Source organism: Atractosteus spatula, chromosome 18 (genome assembly GCF_055471065.1).
Source record: "Atractosteus spatula isolate fAtrSpa1 chromosome 18, fAtrSpa1.hap1, whole genome shotgun sequence".
In the NCBI taxonomy this organism is placed as follows: Eukaryota; Metazoa; Chordata; class Actinopteri; order Semionotiformes; family Lepisosteidae; genus Atractosteus; species Atractosteus spatula.
The window spans coordinates 7,790,435-7,816,318 of record NC_142723.1 but is presented as its reverse complement, the minus strand read 5'-3'; the positions used below and the strand labels follow the sequence as shown (position 1 = coordinate 7,816,318).

Genomic DNA, 25,884 nt, shown 5'->3' with positions numbered 1-25,884 from the left:
AATGGTGAAAAATAATTCTGTCAAAATAACAGCTTAAGGAAACAATGCCAATAAAAGAGCTGTAGAACATGTTTAATGATAGAAGGTACTTTAAAGTTTTCTGAATCATGCAGTCATGAAGTAACAGTAAATCCTATCAAGTGCTCTTACCTGCCAGCCAGCGTGGACAGGAGTCTACTCCTCGGAGACACTCTTGGAGGAGGAGGACTTGGACACCTGGATGATCTCCACAGAGGTGATGCCCTTGCCCACAGAGGCGCGGTTCCTGGTGCGCAGCTTGTTCAGGGCTGACTCCGCCATGCCTGCTCTCTCCTCTGCATCATCCAGCTCATGGACAGTCTTCCTGTACTTGGACAGGCTCTGGTTTGCTTGTTCTTCCTGCAGCAGAGAAACAGCAGTCACCTACTGCAGAACCACCTACAGACAACTGCACCAAACTCCGTCTTTTAAATATACAGTATACTGATTTTGGCTTTAGAGTACTCTATTAAAAGAGACAACCTTTAAGATGCTGTACATGTATTTAAGTACTTACTGTACTATTGCATTTACTTATTTACTTAATTAATATATAATTATTTTACTATTGGATTTTTGCAATTATTTTATTAACTATTTCCTGTTTTAATATGTAGGACTTCTCAGGTCAGTGCCTCACTGTTTCAGCGTTTTAGGCAGGAATAAGAATGGTAAGGGTGATGGGATTTTTATGTTCTGTGATACCATCTCCTGCAGTTTTGGAGAAGCTTGAGATCCTGCCTCCATGGACAGATACTCACAGCCTCTTCAATCTGCCTCTTGTAAGACTTCAGCTTGTTCTGCAGCTTCTCCACCAGTTCCTGCATGCGCTGGTTGGTCTTGTGGTCCTCCTCTGTTTGGAAGACCAGCTCCTTGAGGCGGCGTTCATTCTTGCGCAGGGTCTTCACTGTCTCCACGTGGCGCTTCTGCTCTGCATCCAGTTCAGTTTCCAGGTCCTTTACCTGTACCAGATAAAACATTTATGCATGTTTATGGTTTGGTGTTGGTATTTGGCATTTATTTTTGAGCAAAATAGCATAAAGTTATTTGAGTCAGTTTCTTCATTTAAATTAAGTTCAAGCTCAAGTTAATTTGTCAGTCCAGCCATATAAAAGTATACAGAGGGGCGAGATATCGTTCTCCAGGTCTACGGTGCAAATACAAATAGACACTGACAAGATAGAACTATAGACAATGTAGACATAGACATTTCTGATAGGGTACAGGGTACATAAAGCGCAATGTGCATAGTGCAATTTACTTTACAGGATTGCGCAAAGAATTATGCAAAGAATAAGTAAGCATTAAGTAAGTAGTCTTGAGCTACAATCTCCTTTAATTTAAAATAGGTCAAACTGCTTTCTCTTCGCACTTCTCTCCCCAGAAATATCACTTGTTTTCTTATCCCCTTTGTCTATATACAAACGTGTGAAAAAGCAGCTCTTCAGCAGCCACACAGATTTTGTTCACTGACCATTTATTGCTCGACAGTTTCCACTCTGGTTTCTGTCCTGCACATTACATTCTTTTTGATATTGATTTCTTTGTTCTCCTGCTTCAAATCAGAGTTTGTCAGTATTTTATGGCTCATTGATTGTTAGTCACACTTGTTAATGACTCCAGCTAAATAAACACTGTACTGACAAACAATATTCTAGCACAAAATATATTTGAATAACTAGAGCATCATTAAAATTATATATGGATGCACTAATAACTTCATAAAACTATATTTTTCTTTTTTTTAGAAGCATATTTCTAGTTTATAAAAATTAGTAGTTTTATAAAGGAAAAGAATGTTGTTATGGCCTTGTTACCTTACTTAAAGAAAATGTTGGAACATTTACTTTTCTCTACCTTACATTACCGTAAAGAGATACTGATGCAAACAGCACAAAAAACATTTTCACGTCTTTTCAGTACAAACTGACTTGCTTACCCTGGTCTCCAGCTTCTGGATTGTGCGTTTGCCTGCTTTCAGGGCGAGCTGCTCAGCCTCCTCTATCTTGAACTGCAGGTCCTTGATAGTGATCTCGTTGGTCTTCTTGATCTTGTCCAGGTGCATGCAGTGATCCTGCTCCTGGCGCAGTTCCTCTGCCATGCGTGTGGCCTAGAGGGAGCAGGAGAGCAATTCGGCAGTGAATCAGTTGACACTGGACAAGTAGAGCTCTGTACAGTATATATTCATCACTGATACCTAGCTGATTAGACACTAGGAACTATAATTCAGTTTTTGGTTTCTCATCATAGAATAAACTTATAAAAAAAATACAAGTAGACTTGCACTAGAAATCGAATACAGAAGTGAAGAGCTTACAAGCAGCCTAAAAGCTATCAGGTATTATTTTATGCCCCAAAGAATTCCAAATATATGCGTTGAGCTTTAGCTCAGTCTATCACTAAAAGTATCACTAAAATATTATTGGTATTACAGTCATGCATTTGGGAATACCTCCTAACACATTAAAGGGACTTTTATGGTGCCTATTGTACATTATTCTGTGTTTTTATAGTTTTACAAAGATGCATAGAGATGGAATAAGAAGCTTACATCAGTGACAGCTTTCTTAGCTCTCTCATCAGCTGCACGGAATTCACTGATCAGCTCCTCGTTCTCATTGGTGATGCGCTGAAAGTCAGCCTCCAGTTTACGTTTTATGACAGTCAGGCTCTGGTTCTGAAGTAGAGAGAGACGTTTCTGAAATTTGTCTTTCAAGTGGGAATTTTTCATATTCCTTTCATATTAAAGACCCCAAAGCATTAAAATGTACCAATATACAGTACATAAAATGATATTAGTCAAATCCTGAATGTCCTGCTTCATACAGCACCCATTACAGTGTATGTAGTCAAATGAATCCATAGCTGTGGCAATTTAAAGAAAAATACATTTTGAAAAAGTAAAAATATAAATAATAAAATTAGGACAAGCTGTATTAAAATCTGCTTTATACTGCATCAATGAATATCCATAAGTAGATAAATAAATTCGCTCTTTTATGAAGTTAAGTTGTTACAATGCAGAGAAAAAGATTGCGAAACCTCAAAAATAAAGATGGAAATTTAATGGTTTTACTATATCTTCTGGAACAATATTCTCTGGACATGTACAGATGAATCAAAGCTAGCACCTTTTGGCCCCAGTAAGAAATGGCGAAAACAATACACTGCTTTCAAACACAAAAACCTCATCCAATCGTCAAGCATGGTGGAGGGAGTTTGATGGTTTGCTTTCCTGTCTCAGGACCTAGTGGGTTTGTCTCATTGACACCATAAATTCTGCATTGTGACAGAAGATTCTAGAGGAGAATGTCAGGCCATCCGTCTGTGACCTTAAACTGAACTGAAAGTAGTTCTTGCAGCAAGACAATGATCCTAAACATACTGTACAACCAGATCTACAAACACTGGCTACAGAAGAAATTCTGCATCATATAATGGTCTAGTCAAAATCCGGACCTAAACCTCATCGAAATATTGTGGCAGGACCTGATTTGACTTGTCCATGCAAGGCAGCCCTCAAATGTCCCAGAGCTGAAGGTTTTCTATAAGGAGGAATGAGCCAGAATTCCACTAAACCAATGTAAGAGACTGAATAATGGTTAAGGGAAATTGAATTTAATTCCATTCATAGTTGCTTAAAGGGGAGCCTCCTTTAAGCAAAGTATGTGATATAAAGGATCACATACTTTGTCACACATGCATATTGAAAGTTCATTTGAGACTAAATAAATGTGTAATTTGTTTCATCAGGTTAACTTTATTATTAGGACATAGATTAAGATGGAATAACATTTTAAAGCTTCAAATATTAAATATGTTCAATTTAAAAAAAAATATTTTAATATTAAAATCACCCTGCGGTCTGTGTGGGTCCTAATGTCCCAGTATAGTGATGGTGACTGTAGTGACTATAGTGACTGTATACTGTAGGTGCCGTCCTTCATATGAGATGTAAAACCGAGGTCCTGGCTCTCTGTGGTCATTACAAATTCCAGGGCATTTCTCAAAAAGAGTAGGGGTGTAACCCTGGTGTCCTGGCCAAATTTCCCATTGGTCCTTACCAATCATGGCCTCCTAATAATCCCCATCTATGAATTGGCTTAATAACTCTGCTCTCCTCCCCACTGCTAGTTGATGTGTGGTGAGTGTTCCTTCAGCCAGGTGGATGCTGATATATTGGTGGTGGAGGGGAGTCCCTATTAACTGTAAAGCGCTTTGAATGTCCAGAAAAGTGCTACATAAGTGTAAGTAATCATTCTTATTAAGTAACCCCTCCACACCACAAGCACATCATCGTCTCCTTCAACATTGTTTCAGTGACAGTGTGACTAAGATAAAATCATATCAATTATAAAGTGTAAGCAATTATTATTGTTATTAATTAGCAGTGATTACCTGCACATTGAGCTCATTGTGTCTCTCGGTGGTCTCAACCAGCTCCTGCTCAATGAGTTTGCGGGAGCGCTCGGAGGCTTCCAGGCCGCTGCGCATCTCCTCCAGCTCGGTCTGAAGAAGGCTGAGCCGCCGCTCCTGCAGGTTGTACTGCTCTCTCAGCTCCTCGTGCTGGCGAGCGTCCTCGTCCATCTGCATTTGCATGTCCTGGAAGGGACAGGGGGAAGGTTGCAGCAGATCACGTCAGGTCAGGTCAGAGATTTCACCATCACCACAGTCTGGCCTACTGCTGTGGGAATAAACTGAAGTTCTTGTATATTGTTAACATATGATTTTTATTATTCTAAATATTGTGAGACTTAAGAGTCATCCTCCAAATAAATGAGAAAATAGAAACATATCTCCTTGTCTTTTATAACAGAAACCATCACAAAGAAATGTATAGATGCACACAGGTAGACACATCAAGATGAAAACTGGAAGCTGTAAAGCTCAGAATATTTGTAAAGTGAATTGAACTGGACTGTCTCTGAGATGAGTTAGGGTTTTTATTACAGATTCCTACCTTGATCTGCTGCTGCATCTTCTTCAGAGTTTTGACCAGCTCACTGTTGTTCTTGTTGGCGTGATCCAACTGGATTTCCATCTCGTTCAGGTCTGTCTCCATCTTCTTCTTCAGGCGCAGAGCCTCAGCCCGACCTTTGGCCTCAGCTTCCAGGCTGGCCTGCAGAGACTCAATGGCACGCTGGTGGTTCTTCCTGGAGAGCCCATGGAAAATTTCAGACATCACAGATAGGAAACAGTATTACTTACTGGATCTTCTGTTGGTAAAATCATGAACCTTTTGTCCTTCATAATGAAAAGGACTTAAAAATCCTTGTGTGATGTGATTGTGTGATCCATACAAATGTGAGATAATCAGTAATTGAGAACTCAGAGGACCAAGCCCATATTCAATTTGTATGTGCAGTTCATTTTTTACTTTGCTATCTGGATACAATTCAGCACTTTCCAGCAAATAAACTTGGCTCTCTCAAAGCTCAGAAAAGTTTTTTTAGAGGAGGATATAGTTAAATTGATGCTCTTTCCCCAAGGAACATTCTAGGAATTCTGGTGAAACACCTTACCTTGTAACTTCAAACTCTTCTTCCTTCTCATGGATTCTGCGGTCAATATCAGCCTTCACCTGAGCCAGCTCCAACTGGATACGAACCACCTTACTCTCCTCAACCTGGTGACCAACAGGACCATTTAAAATTGGCATAGCTTGCCTACAGATGTCTTTAAGTCAGCTAGAAAATAATGACATATTCAAAAAGCACTGAACCCTCCACATACATAAATATACAATGTGTAATAAACAATTCTATAAATCTGTTCAACTTCAAGTATGCTTAAAACATTTTTATTGTTAATTAATTTTTAATACATTAATTTAATTTAACATTTTGTAGTCAGTTCTAATAAAATGTACTGGGATCTCTTAAAAAACCAACTGGTACTGTGTATGTCTGTAGCCTTTCTCTCCAGAAAGGCCTTATTACCTCTAGAGAAGCTTCAGCCTCTTCCAAAGCCACCTGCAACTCATCTTTCTCAATCTCCAGCTTTTTCTTGATCTTTTGCAGCTCATGGACGCTCTTTCCACCCTCACCTAACTGCTCCACGAGGTCCTTAATCTCCTCTGCAGGTTAAAGAGGAACATCCTGTTATTCAACTGCCAAAATGCATGACTTTGTCACCTTTAAGCAAGATGAGAAAATGGCACATGATCGGTGCATTTCTGTGCCCTGTGGGGTTGGCCAAACAGAAACCTTGCATTGTTAGAAGGCAGTTCATAGTTTTGGATTTCTGCGAACTCACCATGCAAGGTCTTGTTCTCCTTTTTGACAGTCTCCAGGTGATCCAGTGACTCTTCATAAGCCGTCTTCAGTTTGAAGACCTCAGTCATGTAGGAGCGGCACTCCTTCTGGGAGTTGTCCAGCTCCAGCTGCAGCTCCTCACACTTCTGGCTCCATTCAGCAATCATCTTGTCGAAGGTGCGCTGTTTCTTGTCCAGGGCAGCAGCTGCAGCATTGGCCTAAGAAAAATTATTCTCTTGTAAGTTTTTTCATAGGTTTCTGTTCATTGTTACGGAACTGTAAGTAAGAAAACCAGCTAAACCTATGTGGCAGCAGATTTGTTTAGGAGTTTTGCAACTTCAATAGAAAGAGCAAGTACGCTTATTTTTCCCAGCTTTTTTCTTTGTAATAAAAAAATATATTGTCACGGTCATCATCCCTCCTCTAGAGGTCGCTCCTACCTTTCTCTGTATTGTTCTTAGTTTAAAAGTTGCACCTGTGTCTCATCCTCTTTCCCATATTTAAGCCCAGTGTCTCTGTAGTTCCGGGCTCAGCTTTGGAAGACAGACGCCCAGAAGCCTGCCTACCACCAGGCACAGGAGTGGCCTGAGGGCACAGGCTTCATCTCGGCAACCTGACCTCTGTCCGGGGCTCCCGTTATGCTTTTAACCTTTTGTGTTCCTGGTACCAGTTCCCTGTTCCCATTTTAATCGTCTGCGTCTTGGATGGATCTCCCGGCATCTGGATATTGGACTGCGCCCTAACTACCCCTTTGGACTTCCTTTGGGCTTGTTCACCTGTGCCCCCCTCCATCCACCGGATCACATCAGTCACTGCCCCCTGTCTGTCATCCCGCCCTTAACATGCTGTGCCTTCCCTGACGTTATTCTCTAGTGACTTCCGGATTACTGTTTCACATAGGGTCTTTAAATACGCATTTCACGGGAGAGAGAACCGGCTATTGTGACAATATTGTTAATTAAAACTAATGTGAAGTGCCAGGAAAGGTATCAACTATTCTTCTCACAAACAAAATCCTCAGGATTTCATTTTCCAGGGTCACACCTTCTCCAGTTCGATGGTGAGGTCTTCCACCTCTCCCTGCAGTCTCTGCTTGACCTTCTCCAGGCTGGCCGCTCGGGCCTGCGCTGCCTCTGCCGCTTCCTCTGCTTCCTGGAGCCGAGCTGCCAGCTTGCGCCTGAGCAAAGAACATCATGGCCAGCTGGTATTTATACCAGTAAGAACATAAGAAAGGTCTGCAAACGAGAGGGGGCTCATTCGGCCTGTCCTGCCTCTTTGTTAGTTTAGTATCTAAGTGAATATAAAATGTTATCCAGATCTTTGTTAAAGGTGCCCAGAGTTTGGGGCTCAACCAAGTGGCGGGGAAGCCTGTTCCTGAAACCCACTACTGTTTGGGTAAAGAAGTGTTTTCTTTTCTCCATCATAAGTGAATTCACTGTAAACATCAAGGCCAGCTGTGTTTAATACAAACCATTGTAGAGAGAAAATTGGCCTTAAAGGGGTTCAGATTTTGGGCTTTAACTGAGGTATATACTGATTAATAACTAAATGTTCCCTTGGCCTTTCCAAGAAAAGATAGCTGTAACAAGTGCATTATACATATTTATTTTAATCTTACTTGTGGATGATTCATGTGTGAGTTGAAGTTGTTATTTTCCTCATTGCAAACATGTCATGTCTGCAATGAGCCTACCTGGCAAGCAACGAGCGCAAGGCAGGGTACACTTTGGACGGAGCGCCAGTCCATTGCAGGGCAAGCCAATAGTGAAATGTAATATGCATAAAATCCTTGATTCACAGAGTAGAAACCTATCCCCATCTCTGGATTGAGAAACATAGGAACAACTCACTTGGTCTCCTCTAGCTCCTCTGTCTTCTGGATAGCGTCAGTCTCATACTTGGTCCTCCAGGTCGTGACCTCAGAGTTCAGTTTGGAGATGAGCCGCTGCATCTCTGCTTTGCTCTCCTGCTCCTCCTCCAGCTGCTCCTTCATCAGGTCCAGATCGTGGCGGGCGTTGGCCAGACCAACCACTGCGGCGCTGCGAGCCTGGGGAGAGAGGAGAAGGGCGCAATTCGGTACTTCTCTAGATAATAGAATAGATAGAATACTTTCAAGTCAAGAATCCTTAAGTTCCATGTATGGTTTGAAGGCCACAGTTCAGTGTGATAGCTCACCTTGGACTCCTCATCCACCTGCCTCTTCAGGTCGTCGGTCTGGGAGGTCAGGGTGGTCTTCACACGCAGGACCTGGTTCAACCTGCTCTGCGTCTCCTCCAGCTCCCGGCTCAGTTCGCTGTTCTCAGCTTCACAGCAGGAGAGAGCAGGACCACAATGAAAAACATATCTCTGACATTTGTATTGGACAGCAATGATAACCATACTTGCAGCTCATGTCACCATGTATTATACTTCATAAACAGAGATCCGAAGTGATATAGTGAAATGACACTAACCTATACACTGTAGCAGGAGGGGTGGAAGGAGAGATATAGCTTTACAACCCATCTTCAACACAGTGCATGACTATTATTTAGAATACATTTTTCACTATAATTTAACTTTCGTTAACAAGTAACACCCTTCCTTCCCCTGTTTTGTAGCAATACTATATATACACTGTATCTACATATGTGGACATATGTAGGCCTCGAGTAATGGAGAGGAGGCACAATAAAATGTACAAGATTTCTCACCAGAGATCCTGGTTTTGATGGCATTCAGCTCCGTTTGGTTCCTCTCCACCTCTGCCAGTCTGGCATTGGCTTCTGCCAGACTGTCCTCCAGTTTGCGAACATGGGCGTCTCCATTCAGCTGCACAGAAAAACAGATGCTGCTGACTCTCTCTAATGTCCTTTGAGTACCACTTGGCAATTTTAGATTTTGATACAAAACATTAGGTCTCAGTACAAATGTTTGAATCAATGTGAGAAAAGGTCCTTCACATAAACATCTTGACTACAACTGTTATGAACAGACATCAACTAAACATAATTCAATCAGATGTAAAATAGTGCACATTGAGAAATGATGGAAAGAGATTCTTGGATCAATAAAACACTAGCTACCACACAGGCCAGATGGGCTTCATCTCCTTGAAACCTACAGAGCTCTAAACTCAACCTTCTTTACCTTGGCCTTCTGGATAGTCTCTACGTTGGCACTGAGGTCATCAATCTCAGCCTTCATGACCTGCTTGTCCTTCTCCAGCTTGGCCTTCACTCTTTGCAGGTTCTCCACATGCTCAGAAAGCTCTGCCATGGAGTCGGCATGTTTCTTGCGCAGAGCGGAGGTTGTGGCTTCAGACTGCAGAGCTGCCTCCTCCAGCTCCCGGCGAAGCTTAAGCAGCTCTGCTTCCCTCTTCCTGTTCTGCTCAATCTGGGGATCATTGACCAGAAATCCTCCAGTTAGTATCACACCAAATCCTTCTGACTGAATCGCTATGCACTATGAACTACAGTATGTCTGAGACAAGTTGCATCTTGTAATATTCACTTTATATTAATTCTGTGGCTATAGTGCTCAGAATTCCAATAATTCCTTTAACCAATACAATAAAATTAGTCAGCGCACAGATGAAAAATGAACTGTTTTAGGGCCATAAATGTAAGTCTTAAAATAATAATGGCGACTTAGCCATGGCTGAGTAGGTAAACGTGAAGGACATAATTTCTAAAAGGATTAACTGATTCACCTGAGCAACTGTAGCACCCCCTGCTTCCTCCAGCCTGTCACTGATGTCCTCCAGGTCACGAGACAAGTCAGAACGTTGCTTCTCTACCTGTTTCAATAAAGGAAGGAAGATGGTTACAGAATCACTACCTCAGGAATGACAACAGACTTCTGAACAGCAGCAATGAGCTCTTGATGTAGATACCTTGGCTCTCATGGCTCTCTCAGCTTCAAGCTCCTCTTCTAGCTCCTCAATGCGAGCCTGCAAATCAACCAATCACAAATCTTTAGAAGTTTGCAGGCAAGGTTGTAACTTCTATCTTGTAACTGGAAACTGGAAGAAAGTGGATTCATATTATAGGTGGGGAACTGCTGTCACCCTTAAACAAACTCAAGCAGCTCAGCAAAATTTAGTCAAGAAACCTCTGGGTTTAAACTGCAGTATTATGATTCATATGACTTTTTAAGTTGAGAAGATGGCTTAACCATACAAACATGTAGAACTTCAGAGTTTATTAAAATAATAATATAATAATAAAATATTATTATTATTTATATAATAAAAATAATAAATTGAATGCTATTGGACTCAATTGAGACTGCATATGTAAGGTGTATACATAGGCTGACATTTTTAATTAAAACGCTCTTGAGAAAAATAGAGAACCCTGAGTGCTGAGAGGTCTATCTTAATAGCTTTCCAGGCTTTATAAGAAGATGGCCTGGGGTCAGGAACAGCTGCCTTCACTATAAAAATTAATTGCAAGGAAGAACCAGACAGCTGTAAAGTTGAATGACTTTCATTGGCTGATATTCCTGTCTGCCTTGTAACGAGACTGCATGTGTTGCTTAGTACCTGGTGCTCTTTGAGCTTCCTCTGCAAAGTAGAGTTGAGAGACTGCTCATCCTCCCATTTTGAGTTCAAGTGGTTGATCTCAAAATCCCTCCTATAAGACAAACGTCAAAATACCCAATGTCACACACTAATGTCACATGAGGAAGTGAAGAGATGTACAGTGGGTTATAATATTATAATGTAAGAAGTAACACTTTAAATCATTGCCTGCAAATTGCTAATTAAGTTCATCTCAATAGCACAGGGATAACACACAAAACCTATGTAATTCATCTTTAGCTCTGCAGAGTTACTTGTTCCCCAATGCTCCTTGACTCCTGGTGACTCAGCCTGATGACATTCTTACTTTTTGACAGCCTCTTCAAGGTCGAGCTTGGCTCTCTCCATCTCGTTCAGGTTTTCAATGGTCATTTTCAGATCCCCCTCAGCTTTCCGTCGTGCTTTCTCCACCTCACCACGGATCTTCTTCTCCTGTTCCCAGTTGTCTTCAAGCTGAAAGATCAAGGAGAGGTAGTCTCATCATACGGACGTTCAGCTATTTTCTTCTGGGAACACCACAGTATCTGCTGCATTGACTGTTCATTTTCCATCTCTGCTGGTAACTCACTCACCTCATGGATCTGGGTGTTGAGTTTGCTGTTGTTCTTAGTGAGGTGGTTCACCTTGTCCTCCTCTGCCTGGAGATCATCCAGAGTTTTCTGGAAACAAAATGCAGATACCGCATCATTACTGTATATGTAAACAGGAACAAACCTTGTTTTCTGTCAGGCAGGAAGCTGTTCTAGAACACTGAAGCAGGCCTCACCTGATGCAGCTCCTCGAGAGCTCTCTTTTCCTTCTGGAGTTTGGCTATACTGTCATCTCTTTGGCCCAGGTCTCCAGTCAGGTTATGCACTTTGTGGTCCAGAGCCTGCGGAAGAACAAGATGAGAATCTTGCTTATTGGATACATGATTCAGAATGTTCTTAATCTCTGGCTGACACCGTTTCTGCTTAAGTCTATTCTGCGTACAAAATGCACAATAAAACCAAAGCAATAGAATAAGAAATAGAGAGAAAACATGACTTTCAGAGTAGTACAAACTGGGACGTTGGTATATGGTTATATAATTTGTATTGGTGGTGAACCTTCAAGAAGGAAACCTTCTAAATAAACTTTCAAAGCAGTGCACAAGAATATGTGGATTCAGGCTTCAGTTCAGAATTGGCAGGGGACTCTTTCATGAGCCAATTCCATCTTCTAATTTTCTAAGTGATTTTATAGTAGAACAATATACCGTTCACAACTAGAGAAAGCTCATTCCACTTTTTTTAAGGTTTAAAGAAGAATTTTTGTTAATTTATTTTTATTTTACATTTTTGGATACTGAATCAAGTTAAAACTTTGGTTTATTTCTGTGTGAAGGTTCTGTTTAATTTACCATGTTTGTATCAGTTTCTTTAAAAAACTTTTCAACATTGTAACTGCCAGGTAAATATTAAATTTTACCTACAATAATACTGATAGTACTACTCTTAGAATTATGGAATAGTTTATTATAACCTCTTTTCAAATATTTTGAAATTTAGTACATTTTCTGAGGACAAAAACAAAGTGTGTGCAATACTAAAATCCATACATATTGAACCTCCCTGTCCAAATTAAACAGAAACAATCCAAGCCCTTTCTCTGCTCAGTCTAAGAGAGAGATGGCCCTTCCTGAAGGACAGAAGGTGATCTTACCTGTTTCTCTTTCTCGGTCTTGGCGAGAGTGGACTCAAGCCCCTCCAGGTCCCTTTTGAGGTCGTTGAGCTCCCCCTCCAGCTTGCGCTTATGGGCCCCAAGGCTACTGGCTGTACTCTCTTCTTCTTCCAGCTGCTCCTTCATCTCCTGGATCTGGCTTTCCATGTTAATCTTTGTTTTCATCAGTTGGGTGCAGCGCTCTTCTGCATCTGCCAGTGTCTCTTGATCCTGCAGGCAGGGGATGTAGAGAGAATGAGACATGGGCAGGAGTTAAGCTTTAACAGCAGAGGACTTAAAAACCATTCCAATTACCATTCCACTGTTCACAGTGAGGAAACTGACTATCTATTCATAATATAAAATAAAATGTGATATTGAGAAAGGTAAGACAGAAACGTTTATCAATAAGACCTTGGAGGAGGGTGAGAAAATCTGCTGTGATCTAGTAAATGCCTAACCACATTTAAGCTCTGCTTTAAGTCTTATTGAGTAGTACACACAGCTGCCAGAACCAAAGCGAGGTCATTCTTCTCCTGGGAGAGGGTGGCCAACTTCTCTTCTAGCTCCTTGATCCTGTTGACCATCTCCTGGGTCTTCTCCATTGCACTGCGCAGCTCTTCCTCCTTGGCCTTCATCTCATCCTCCTGCCGTGCCACGTTCAGCAGAGGCTTCACCTGAAGGGCAGCACATCAGAAAGAGGGAAGCTGGAGGGGTTCTGTCCCACACTGACACTACAGAAGGCGGCTGAGTCCTAGACTCCCTCCACTTACTTTGTTGTAGAGCTTCCACCATCCCCAGTAGCGGAGCTGCAGGAATTTGCGCACGTTACGCTGGATGGCGATCAGAGCAATTCTACAACAAGAAATCCATCAAGAACATTCAGCTTGGTGTATACACACAATAACTTAGTATCATTGCAAAAATATTTAACCTGAGGCTGAACATCTCTCCTAAAGTTTCTTAAAGTATGTACAGTATCTATCCATTTTCTAACTGCTTTATCCAGTACAGGGTGGAAGGAGAACTGGAGTCTATTGCTGCAGCAGCAGGTGCAAGACAGTGTGCAGTCTGGACAGGATCACAAGCCTGACATGCAGACACACACACTCGCACTCACACAAGGACTAGTTTTCCCAGACACCATTTTATCTACAAATATGTCTTTGGACTGTGGGAGGCACGGTAACTGGAGCACCCCAAGGAAACCCACACGAACACGGGGTGAATATACAAACTCCATGCAGATAGCACCCCAGGTCCAAAACAAACCCAGGGCCCTAGTGCTAGTGGCTACTGCACCACTGTGCCTCCCCTGATGGATATATATGGATATATATATATTCTTTTTTATGTCAATATACATTACCAACAATAGCAGTGCAGCATGGAACATGCAAATACACAAATGTTGTTTGTGTGATGTGGTTGTGTAAAATTAATGCAAGAAGGACCTCTCAGCTGATTCTTCTGTCACATCTCTTCATGTGTCTCTGCAAGAAACCTCAACCTGGAGAACACTTTCAGGATATGGTGTGAGTTTCATATGGATAATTAAAAATACTCTCTGCATTTTAATCTTGAGACTTAACTGTGCAGTGAACAGTCATGCCAAAGAATGCTGTCAGCACTGACCTTCTTTCAAGCATCTTCTTGAACTCAATTCTCATGAAGACACCACGTAGTCGGGCCTGAAGCATGGTCATGATCTTCGCCAGACGCTCGTCTCTCATGTCCTCAAGCTTGGCCAAGACTCCAGCACGGAAGAACACCTTTCAACATTAGAGGGGAAAATATGGATTCCTGAGTGCTTTGTCTTAAAGACGTCTAAACTTGCCCATCCTCTAAAAAACTGAGAATGAAAGTTATAAAGATAACATGCCAACCTTGATTTAATAAATTCCGTATTCCGTTAGGATGAATTTGCAAAGAATATGTAAGCTTAAATCTTATATGTAAGAATATGTGAGCTTAAATCTTCTGAAAGCAATTTTCTTCTTTATTTCAAAAACAAAAACTCTATGTTTTATTTATATGACAAAGTTTTGAATTCAGTGAAAAAAAAAGCCCATTCTCTTTAATATTAGCGTTTAATGCATAGTCTTTACTGTTTACTGTTTACAGTTACTTTGAGAAGAGACAGAAAAACAAGAGGAACTAAGCATGTGAAAATGTATTCCTTGAGGTGCCAATCTGCAAAGGCTTGATTAAATGCGGGCCTCAGCTTTGTTGACATTTTCTCTGTTCACTCTGTCTCCAGTCTCACCTTAGTGTGCCCAATCCTGTACTCCATGTCATCCAGGCCCACAGAGCCCAGGATCAGCTCTGAGGCTTTCTTGTTGTCCACAAATCCCTTAGGGATGACGTTGGGGTTCAGAATATAATACCTGTAACAGCAAAATATACACACTAGTAAAAATGGTGTCAGGAAATTAGAATACTTGTGTAGTTATTCTGCAAAAAATTAAAGGTTAGATACTGAAATGTACAGCATCTGACCTTTCCTGATTTCTACATAATAACAAAAGCAACCTGCTATTTAGCTTAGCTTACTCTATTGTGAAGAGAATCGAAATTACTGTACATATCTATACGTGACTACAGGGATAAAATAGGAATGTTTTCACTCACACTAATGGATTTATCTTGTTCTTTGACTGACAAAGATCATGACAAAATCAGCTAATGAAAAGAAATTGGACAACAATTCACCTCCCATGCTAATGCCCCACTAAAGTATTACATAAAATTAAATAAAAATCTTGAATATATAAGTCCTGATAAAAATAATTTGCATACAAAGGAGTTTACAATTTAAGGTGGGAGGGGGTTGTGTTGTATTTGAGCTATTGCACAACATTCTACTCAGAGTTCAGTCACTTCTTTTTCTTCATGTAAGCACCAGCCCCAGTAGGAAATACACAATGACTGCCAGAATGACCTCTGCTTGAACTCCGGGTACTGGAGCCTGTTGGGGAAGCCCTTTCTGCAGATGCGGATTCCCTCCAGCACACCGTTACAGGCCAGCTGGTGCAGAATCAGGAAGGCATCACAAACCCCTGGGTGAAGACAGGGACATGGTCAGGTAGCATCCCTGCACAGAGCTGCCAGGGTCACATTTTCAGCTTTATTTAAAAAATAAACCTATTATATGTTCGGAAAAGTGAACTTTTGTGTTTATTTTTGGTATTTTTGTGTAGCATTTTAAAAGTACCTATTCTGGAGTATAAAACTCAATGATATAAGAGAATATACAAGATTGTGAATGTATCAGCCCTACGATACACAGAGGTATCCTTTCGTGTTGAAGATCTGCACTGTGTTAAGCTGTGCTGTATCTTACCTGACTGCTTGAACTCATTAGGTACAATACAGCGGACAAAGTGAGGGGCAGTACTGTGCAGCGTGGTCATCAGCTTGTTCAGCTGCTCCTGTTTGAAAATGGAGATGAAAAATATTAAAGACCTATTGAACTCAATACCAAAAAAATGCATTTTTTTAATGCCACTTGGAACCAAATTATCATAAAACAAAACAGTGCTGAGAGTAGACAGAACTCACTTTGCTTTTTTAGGTTAACGTGTGTGCTTTGTCAAAGTCTGATCCCCTATGGGGTGAATTTAAAAAGATTCTGTCTTTATCATTTGCAGAATATCAGACCAGGAACAGTCTGGAGCACAGAGATGGCTGAATACCCTGTAGAAAGCAGAAACAGTCTGAAAGGATGAACCCTTCTTCTGCTTCTTGGTCCCTGCAGGTTGCTCCTCCTCCTTGAAGAGAGCAGCCAGAAGGTTCATAGATGACTTCTGGAACAGGCCCACCACAGTCTCGTTCAGTGGATCCTTGTTCTTCTCAAGCCAGCCTGTGATATTGTACCCAACCTTAACAATGAAGTAAAGGAAGAAAGATCAGTTAATTCTGACATTTGAAAGGAAAGACATCAAATACTGATGTAATGGCTATAATCCAAAATGAAATGGTGACACAGACTTAATCAGATTTCATTTTGAGGTTTACAAACTCACAGTGCCAGCATAGTGGACCAGCTCAAAGTGAGCTTCTGGGCCTTTCTTCCCTCCTTTAGGCTTCAGGAAGTTGTTGGACTTGCCCAGATGATTGTCATACAAGGCAGCCTTAAAGGTAGCATCAGTGGCCTTGGGGAACACACACTGCTCCTCTAGGATTGAGAAGATCCCCATGGGCTGCAAAAGGACAATGAGACTATGAACTCAAAACACTTCAACCCACACAGCTCAAATTACTGAAACACGGTGTATGTAAAGGCATATAATCATTCCTCCCTTATCTCACCTTCTCCAGCAGCTCAATGCAGGCTTGCAGGTCCAGACCAAAGTCAATGAAGACCCAGTCGATTCCTTCCTTCTTGTACTCTTCCTGCTCCAGCACGAACATGTGGTGATTGAAAAACTGTTGCAGTTTCTCATTTGTGAAGTTGATGCAGAGCTGCTCGAAGCTGTTGAACTGTGAAGAAATAGGCAATAACTGAAATTCATGGATTTAATTCAGGAATTTTTATACTCCAGAGCTTTTGGTTTTCTTAAAACTGTTGCTTTGACCCAGACTGTGTCAATGTTTAAGTGCTGCAACCAAAACCAATTTAAATATCTCTTTCAGTAAAATTCTATATCTGTGTGATAGAAGGGATAGAAATGGATTATTTGTTTACCTCAAAGATCTCAAAGCCAGCAATGTCCAGAACTCCAATGAAATACTGGCGCTGCATCTTGGTGTCCAAGGTTTTGTTAATTCTGGCAACCATCCATTTGAACATTTTGTCATAGACGGCTTTGGCCAGGGCACCAATGGAGTAGTTGCACTGGTCTTGGTTCTGCCCCTTGGTCACAAACTCATTCCCCACCTTCACACGTGGCCTGGTAATGCCCTTCTGGAGTTCCCCAGAGTTGATTGCCATGAGGTGGGCAACTTTGTCAGCCACTGACGAGGACAGAGAGGATAAAACAGAGAGATGTGATATTCATCTCAAACATAACTCTAAAATAAGTTAATCTTATCTTATCTTAATCTTATCAGTAGATCCAAATAGAAGATACAGGTGGTGGATAAAATTATCAAAATAGGTAAATAGGGGATGCTAAGCATATTTAAGGGAGAAGCTTCAGTGACTGAAATAGAAAAATTTGCTTCTGATGCTTAACATCTTACTTGATGTCAGATTGGAAATCCAAGAGGAAAACATTAGCAGCAAAGGGCAAAAGAGGGCAGAAAAGCATAAAAACTTCTACATAGGATGTCACAAATCAGCCTTACTAAAAGCCACTAAATCGTTAACAATGAATCTGCTTTTCTCTTTGTGTTATGTGCTTGAAACAAGGTGACAGTATTCTTCTAGCATACCTGCTTTCTGTGCGCTAAGTTAGATTTCAAACTTTAAAAAACATATACATTGGATTTATATCAATGACATTTTTTTTAAAAAAAGGATAGCAAAATCCAATTTTCATTGGTTCTCTGGAAAAATGCTGTAAGAAATATTATATTTTTTCAACATTCAATTTAACTACCAGTTACTTTGAGCAGTTCAATTTAAATATACTGAGGTAAAATGAGGAGTCCTTCTAATGAAATTTGTGACAGAATTTTTTCTTGCATCAAAGCAGCTATTTTTTATACACACAGAAACTTACAAAACATACAAGCAGTGCAAGTAAATAATGGAGTTTTTAATGAAAGTTCGGGAGGAATGAAGGCAGCCGTGCTCATTCGACACAGCTGCCGCAATTCTCACTAATCCTGACGTAAGCAACCAGTCTCCATAAATATCAAACGTCACCCTCTCCTCTTCCTCGTTCGTTTTCTGCATCCCTCCTCCACCCCCTCTCCACCTTTGCAGCTACCCAATTGGTCGCATGGGGGTCCTATCCTCCCCGTCCAACGGCCGGGAGGTTGGCCCTCAGCCAAGCGGGTTACGCCAAATCTCCACATCACAATAAACAATTCTAATTTCTCCCAAGCTTTCGGCTGCTGTCATTCCTCGTGAATTACATTTCATTACAGGCATCTAGCCATACCTATTCATTTCACAATACTCCTACAGGAAGCCATGCAACTCCACCAGAACCCTGTAAATTTTCCCCCCAGAATTACACTAAGCCTATAAAATTATATATTACCCCTTCACTTTTTCACATAATCTATTGATTGCACTTGTCCTTTAACCATTACTCATCAATTGCAAACTCATTTATTGATTGAGCAGTTTGATTGAATATGGTATAAAAGATTTTCCATTTCTCATGTTACGTCTAAACTGAGGGACTTAAAAACATACATTTGAAGGCATGAATTGATTTTCTTCTTGCTGAACGTGAGATACTAACAGATAGTCTCAACATACTCATCATACCAGTACATAGTTTGAAAACTCTGCTCAAGTGGCTGTCCCATCATCTTAGAAACACATCCTCAAGAGTCTGGGGATCATAGATTTTTTTTGCACAGGAAGACTGTAAGACCAGGTTGCTATACCATACTGCATTATGCTTTATCATAGAACTGAAAAATATGGACAGATCCAAAAGCCCACCTAGAGGGAAAGACAGAGTAGCATGCTATATATGTACTGTATGTTCCAGATATTTATAGAATGAATCTTGGACTAATTACGAATTATGACTGAGGAAGGACATTCATCATGTTCAAGACCAAAGACAATTTCTTCAGTTTTTCATTTAAAATTCTGTCTTTGCATGCAACCATATTGTCTACACTTTTAAAGGACTGTTCAGTTTGAAATAGTTATCCTCTAATAGTAGGCCCCATACTGCTTAGACCATTTTTGCTTGTTAGTAACAGAATTGTTTATACTTAAAAGTCTATAGCCTTTTTAGCTATATATAACTGCTAATAATCTAGACAGATCAAAAAGCCTTCTCTTTTTTGTCACCTTCCTTATAGTAACATTTTTGTGTTCTTGTGAACAGTGCTCTGCACAAAGGCACGCTGCAGATATGTTACATCTTACCCTCAGTGGTGTCCACTTCAGCCTGTTCTTCTCTTGGCTTCTGCTTGAATTTCATGTTGCCAAAGTGCATGATGCCACCAGTTAGCTTGTAGATACTCATTTTCTCCTCCTGAGTGAAGCCCAATACATCAAAGGCATCCTGCCAGAACATTATCATATACAGCATGCGTGAGACACTGTAAGGTTGTATTTATCTGTATAGATTAAAATGTCCTCCTTTATCTTGTCTAAGCAGCAATCAATGAACTAATTGAAGATTCATGACAGATTGTAGCTATCATATGCATAATAATGACCCTTATATAGACAAGGTATAACCCACTGTTGTTGTAATACCTAAATTCCACGTGGTAGTCAAATGACAAAAGTACATTGATATCACATGATAAAAGATGTTATTATGAGGGCATTTTTGCCTCGGATAGATTAAATTTACTTCGTATGGAATAGAGATACTTATAGTAAAAGACCAACTGATAGAAAGAAAAGCCAGAAATGTATGCAAGTGAATGCAACATGAGTATATGTTCCTGGCCTTCTACCAGATTCCTTACCCTAGCTCTCCCAAAATCTCACAAACTCAGTCATGAAGAAACATGAAGGGTGTTCATCTATCCTATTGCTCAAATTCGAATGTTATTTTATCTCATATCTGCCTCTCTTACCCTAGCACCCACAAATCACACTGTTTACAGAGACTACAGACAAGGACCCAATCTAGAACCTTGTTAATATCAGCACAGGGCTCTGACTTACATGAGTGAGCAGCAGTTCTTCTCCATCATCCATGTTGTCAACCACAGTCACACCCTGGCAGACCCAGACATACTGATGGGGATCAGGAGTGAGCAGCAGCATTTCTGTGAGTGACAATACACAGAACAAGCTCAATGGAAGCACAACACCACTGCATGTTAACCTAGTTCAGATCTAACCAATCCAATATAGTTACAGTACAGTATATAAGCTGCATTGGTCTTTAAAGTGGCAAGGAATAGCCTCTCAGGAATTCCAGTAAGTAGAAGAGAAGTGCCTATGGAAATGAAGGAGAAATTGCAGATAGTTTCACTAGTTTATACACAAGTCTGCTCAAAAAGCAAAAAGGGTCTAATCTTTATGGCTCAGACATGGTTATGGCTCAGACATAAGCCTGCAGATGGAACTCCCAACACTAAAACATAATCAGTTACAATGGAAATTCTCACTTTCATGGACTGAGAGCCAACACTCCAGAATTTGGTTCTTGAATATGAAAGAGCTCATCATAAAGAATCACATAAAATCTTGACCCATAGACAGTACCATCCTCACTCGCCATTAGATGAGATTGCCTTTTTAACAGACAAAGGCTTTCTGTAGCTTTGCCCATGCTGTTTCTCCTTAGTATGTTTAAACGTACCAAGAATTTCCGGCAACTTCCCTGACAGGAGTTGGTAGAAGATGTGATAGCCACGTTCCGCAGCTTGTTGAGAAATAACACGAGACTTCTCCAGCAGGTCTGCAGGAACAAACAAGCTCCTGTTAAGGTCACGTGAAGGTGTGCAGCTCCCCATTCTGAGAAGAACCTAATTTGACTGAACTCAATTAAATGATTCATATTCTCAAAAATAAAATGGTTGTGGAAAACATGTTTTTAAATTTTGAAGATTTTCTAAGATTACCCTGGATTCAGGATCTTCATTCAGGAGTGACAGATATTGGAAGCAGCTTTTCAAATCTTTGTTTACAAGTGAGTGGTGGAAAACAGGTGGTTAGATGTACTTCTGGGACAAATATTGGCATCTATGTGCAAGTTTTTCTATGTCAAAATTGTTTTATTCACAACAACTTTTAATTAAATAAAAAATATTCATAAAGTTAAATACTGATGTATTATTAATTTGAGATTTTTCAATAGAACCCATTCCTTCCAACAGAAAGTATTTACTTACAGCTTTCGATATCAGCACCAGCCAGCTTAGCTGTGGGCCCAAAGTGGATTCGAATGAATTTACCCTGGAAAACACATGTGAAATAAAAAAATCACCTGTTGTTTTTCATACAATAAACAACATAGAAATTATAGTCAAAGTCATTTGACTACAACCATTTGAAATTGTAGTCAAAGCCTAATTTAACATCTCTAGTAATTAATCACTATTAGGACATGTAGGGGTCTTTTAAATACACCATGTCCAATAGAACATTTGTAAGGTTTGATTAATGCATAAGCATTGGAGATATGGGGATCAAGTTGCATTTATAATAGAGCTACAAGGAAAATAAAATCAGCTCATGAATGAATAAAAATTCACTACATTTCATCCGGCGAGAGTAATTTACTTGCACCACAAGTGATAATTAAGAGACTTACGAATCGGGAGGAGTTGTTGTTCCTGGTGGTTTTGGCGTTACCGAAAGCCTCCAGTACAGGGTTGGCCTGGATGATTTGATCTTCCAGGGAGCCCTGTGTCAAACACAGATCAAAGATTGTCCTGCCAGTTAATACAGTGAAAGTACCCTTGTTCAGGTGGCAGAGTCCTTAAAATGGAAGATTGTAGTGAGATTAAAACATTTTATCTGCACATACTGAGTTACGAAATTGACAAAACACTGATATCTGTGAAAATGTACAAAAAACAATTCTGGAATTGGTAACAAAGTATCTCCAAATTGAGTCCACACTGAGACATTTATTACTTTAGTGTGGTTTCCATATCCTGTAACCAAGAGCTTTACATTTTAAATTAAGGGTCAGTTACTCCAATATGGTCAGTGGTGGAACAAATACACTGCTGTATTTAAAACAAATCACAGAACATGTTTCCCCAGAAGATTAACTCCAGCAATAGCTGGTCTCTGTTCCTCAGCGGGCTCGTCCCACTCTGCCTCTCTGAAGTGCAGATACTGTACTTGAATGACCCACATCCTGCTGCAGTAGATTTACCTTGGAATCTGAGGACGGTTTTCCTCCGGTTGCACCAAGGTTGGCAAAGTACTGGATGACCTTCTTGGTGTTCTCAGTCTTGCCAGCACCAGATTCTCCACTGGGGAGAGGGGAGAGTGTCAGGCTTTTGTCATTCTAACTGTAGTACAATCTCAGAATCACTCATTTCAGAGTATCATCCTTTAATGGCATTATGACCGAATTATAGATATTATGGCATCTCTGTTTTATTGCTACAACAAATTCACACAGAATAACATACTGACGTTATAAAAGATGTATGAAAATCACAGGTTCACCTAAGACAGAAATAGGTTACATTTCTCTTAAATGTAGCCTTTTTCAGTTGTATAATGTGTAGGACATTCCTTACTATGAAGAGCATTTCATAAATGATTGGAAGATATCTCTCTGTCTGTGTTACTGAGAGGAAATTTTTCTAATGTTTTCTAAATGTTTTTGTAGAAAATCCTACTCTACAAATGGATATGTATAAATTATTAAATTGTTTTAGCCTTCATAAGTATAAAAGTTGAGCTGCTGTAGTTCATCCCATCCATCACTGGGATTTATAACACTATTAGCCATATTAAGTTCCATTTAACTTTCTGATCCATATATAATGTTGCCATTGCATTTTGCTTAAAATACTTAAGAATATACCACATTATTTTGTGAATTGATACATTTAAGAAAAGTAAAAGATATCTTAAATGCTGGGAAAAGACAAAGAGGCATTTAAATATAAGAAGTATGTTAAAGACGAGGACAAAACATTTCAAATGAGGCTCGTTAACTGTGGATATCAGGAATTAGGTTGTTAAAAAGCAATGTGTAACAGGTCTAACCCTTTATCTAAAATTCAAAAAAGCATTGCACAGACTTACGTGATCAGCATAGACTGGTTTTCATGCTCTGTGGTGGACAAAAAAAAATGCCAACGAATCAGTACAAACTATTTGGGATTTTGTTTATTTTCTTCCTCCCTTAGAGGGTTGTAAGGGACTGTACACAGACACTTGCTGTTTACACATGGCTGGGACCTACAGTAGCTGATTCTAAGGTTCATGGGCTCAGTGTTGGTCCCAATAAGTTTTTTCAATATTAATAATTGCTGCTAATACTTTAACTTCACCCCCTATTTCATTAGCTTCCTACTAGAAAGAATATTTTATTCCTCAATCTCCAGCTTTCTCTCTGAGCATATTACTTTCTTTCATACCTGCTCTCTTTTATCTCTATTTTGTCTGCACTTCATTTACATATTGCTCCCCTAACAACAGCAAACAACAGTATTCGGGAAAGGAATCAGGAAGATGACAGAGAAACACTGCAATAGATGTGTTAAGTGTTTCTGTTGTCCATACATAATTGTGTATTATATTCATTTAACATTCCTCAGTGTATTTCTGAGTACCACACCTGCTGTGATGTGTTGACTTACCCATCATCATGTCATGATAGGCATTGTCAGAGATGGAGAAGAGATGGGGAGGCACCTCATTGCGCTTCTTTCCCTTGAACATCAGGGCAACTTTTGACCCGTAGATGGGCAGCCACTTGTAAGGGTTGATGGTCACGCAAAACAACCCCGAATACGTCTGAAGGAAAACAAGTCACATTTACAGTCAACAGATATTATTTTGTTTGGGTGGAGGTTGTATTAAAAAGGTGGAAGGGTTGATTTAAATATATTTTTTCCCTTCTTCATATTTCATACTGAATAGAAAAGAGTTTTCTCAGGCAACATAGCAATGTTAAACAGATTTCAAAAGAAATGGACTTGTTCATTGTAAGGGTAGAATATTGCATTGCAAAATTATTTTATTAATTTCTTTTACATGTTAACATTAAGAGAAAAAGATTTGCCTCTTGGCTTTGCTATGCACTTGAGCATATGTCCAGCTAAATTACATTAAATTAAAATTTCATACTTTGGAATAGGGGATATGATGCATATTATACACTCTCCCTGTTTTGTTCATTTTCAATTTAATGAAAACATTTTAGAAAAAATCATCAATGTTCTGCATATTGAAGGGGTTCTAAAATTGTATTGGGTACATTGGGTACATTAGTACTAAGGTCTTTACTGTGTACATTTGAACAGGGCTCCCTGAGGCTCAGGACTTACATAGATTCTCATAGTGACGTAACGCGAGCGCAGGTTCTCCAAGACACTGGCTTCATTCAAGAAGGTCAGGTTAGCCATGTCATTAGCCTGGTAGAACTTGGGAGGATTCATCTGCTGTATATCATCCTTTTTCAAGGTGAGAGTCTGGAAGAAAAAGCACAGCAAATTACAATACTTTTCCATATTATCTGCAGTGCAGTGGGCCTGCTGTGTATAATTCAGGTACAAGTAGGTGCAGCACTTCAGAGGTGGATGGAGTGGATTTGAAGAAGTATAAGTATTTGATGTATTAATTGCAGAAGGAACATATAGGTGTTTTCTGATCTTTCTGTTTCCCCCTCCCACTTTCAGACACAAAACACAAAATCCTTGCGTTGGTAACCTACAATTATTAATGCTGGAAAACCTTAGTTCTTCACTTAGAACTAGCCAACACCTTTTGCATGCAAACCTATTTTGTGACAGGCCTGTACATTGGACCTGTACCCTGTTGGCTCTATCTGCTCCTTACAGTGTTCTTGACAGTCTTCACAGTGACTTGATCACCCTTTTCTGCCTGGATCTCTGCTGCGATGAAAGCTTCCTTTTCGTCCTTCACCCAGCAGGACTTCTTGATGTCGTAGGGCTTGCTCATGGCCTCCAGCTTCTCCTGCTCAGAGGGAGTCAGGAAAGGCATAGGGTCCACATCGTCCCCACACTCTCCTTTATAACCTCCTGGCATGGTGAGTAACTCTCCCAAAGCAGAAGAAGCAGAAAAGAGAATTCAGGATACCTCCCGGTGTGAGGCTGCAAAGAAAATTGACAAAAACATTTCAAAAGCATGGAACTGCCAGGTGGTGCTATTCTCAACTCAATAATTCCATTGCTAAGACTTAAATTATGCTAATTACTACAGACCGTAACTCTTCCGAGACTGTACTACAGGGGATATGTTCTTCTGCTGTGACATACAGTAAAATACTAATGTACACGGTACTAGGCAAACTGCACTAATAAAAAAAAAAAATAATTTAGATAATTAATAATGAGTCATTAAGGTTTCTTTGGTAAATGCTATGGATTAGTCTAGACACGGTTGGTTTTCTTCTCACCCAGCTTGAGCTGCACCAACAACACAATAGTAGAAAACACAAGTGGAGACTTTGTGTAAACTCTTAATGCTCATAACATACCTTTACTGAAGGCTTTAAACCTATATGCCACTTTAACTGCAAAACCGATCTGTATTGTAATATATTTTCCTAATATAAATTTTTTTCTTCTTAAAGGGATAAAGGGAGAATAAATTCAAAGCATATATGCAGC

General features: G+C 40.1%; 1 protein-coding gene across 1 annotated transcript; it reads right to left on the bottom strand.

Moving 5' to 3' along the window:
* Positions 1-174: 174 nt before the first annotated feature.
* Positions 175-25,300, bottom strand: LOC148818526 (myosin-16). Its single transcript, XM_088936527.1, has 41 exons — positions 25,091-25,300; positions 24,580-24,723; positions 23,890-24,046; positions 23,333-23,360; positions 22,446-22,545; positions 21,873-21,965; positions 21,451-21,514; positions 20,919-21,017; positions 20,276-20,379; positions 19,520-19,658; positions 17,204-17,472; positions 16,828-16,998; positions 16,542-16,718; positions 16,212-16,397; positions 15,860-15,947; positions 15,458-15,575; positions 14,783-14,903; positions 14,152-14,288; positions 13,290-13,371; positions 13,020-13,193; positions 12,520-12,747; positions 11,603-11,707; positions 11,409-11,495; positions 11,144-11,289; positions 10,798-10,888; positions 10,147-10,203; positions 9,964-10,050; positions 9,402-9,647; positions 8,966-9,083; positions 8,448-8,575; positions 8,123-8,319; positions 7,317-7,449; positions 6,274-6,490; positions 5,958-6,094; positions 5,541-5,644; positions 4,979-5,171; positions 4,417-4,620; positions 2,570-2,695; positions 1,958-2,128; positions 780-980; positions 175-378 (listed from the first exon to the last, which is right to left on the bottom strand). The coding sequence occupies exons 1-41, from the start codon at positions 25,298-25,300 to the stop codon at positions 175-177; spliced, it is 5,841 nt and encodes a 1,946-aa protein (XP_088792653.1).
* Positions 25,301-25,884: the final 584 nt, after the last annotated feature.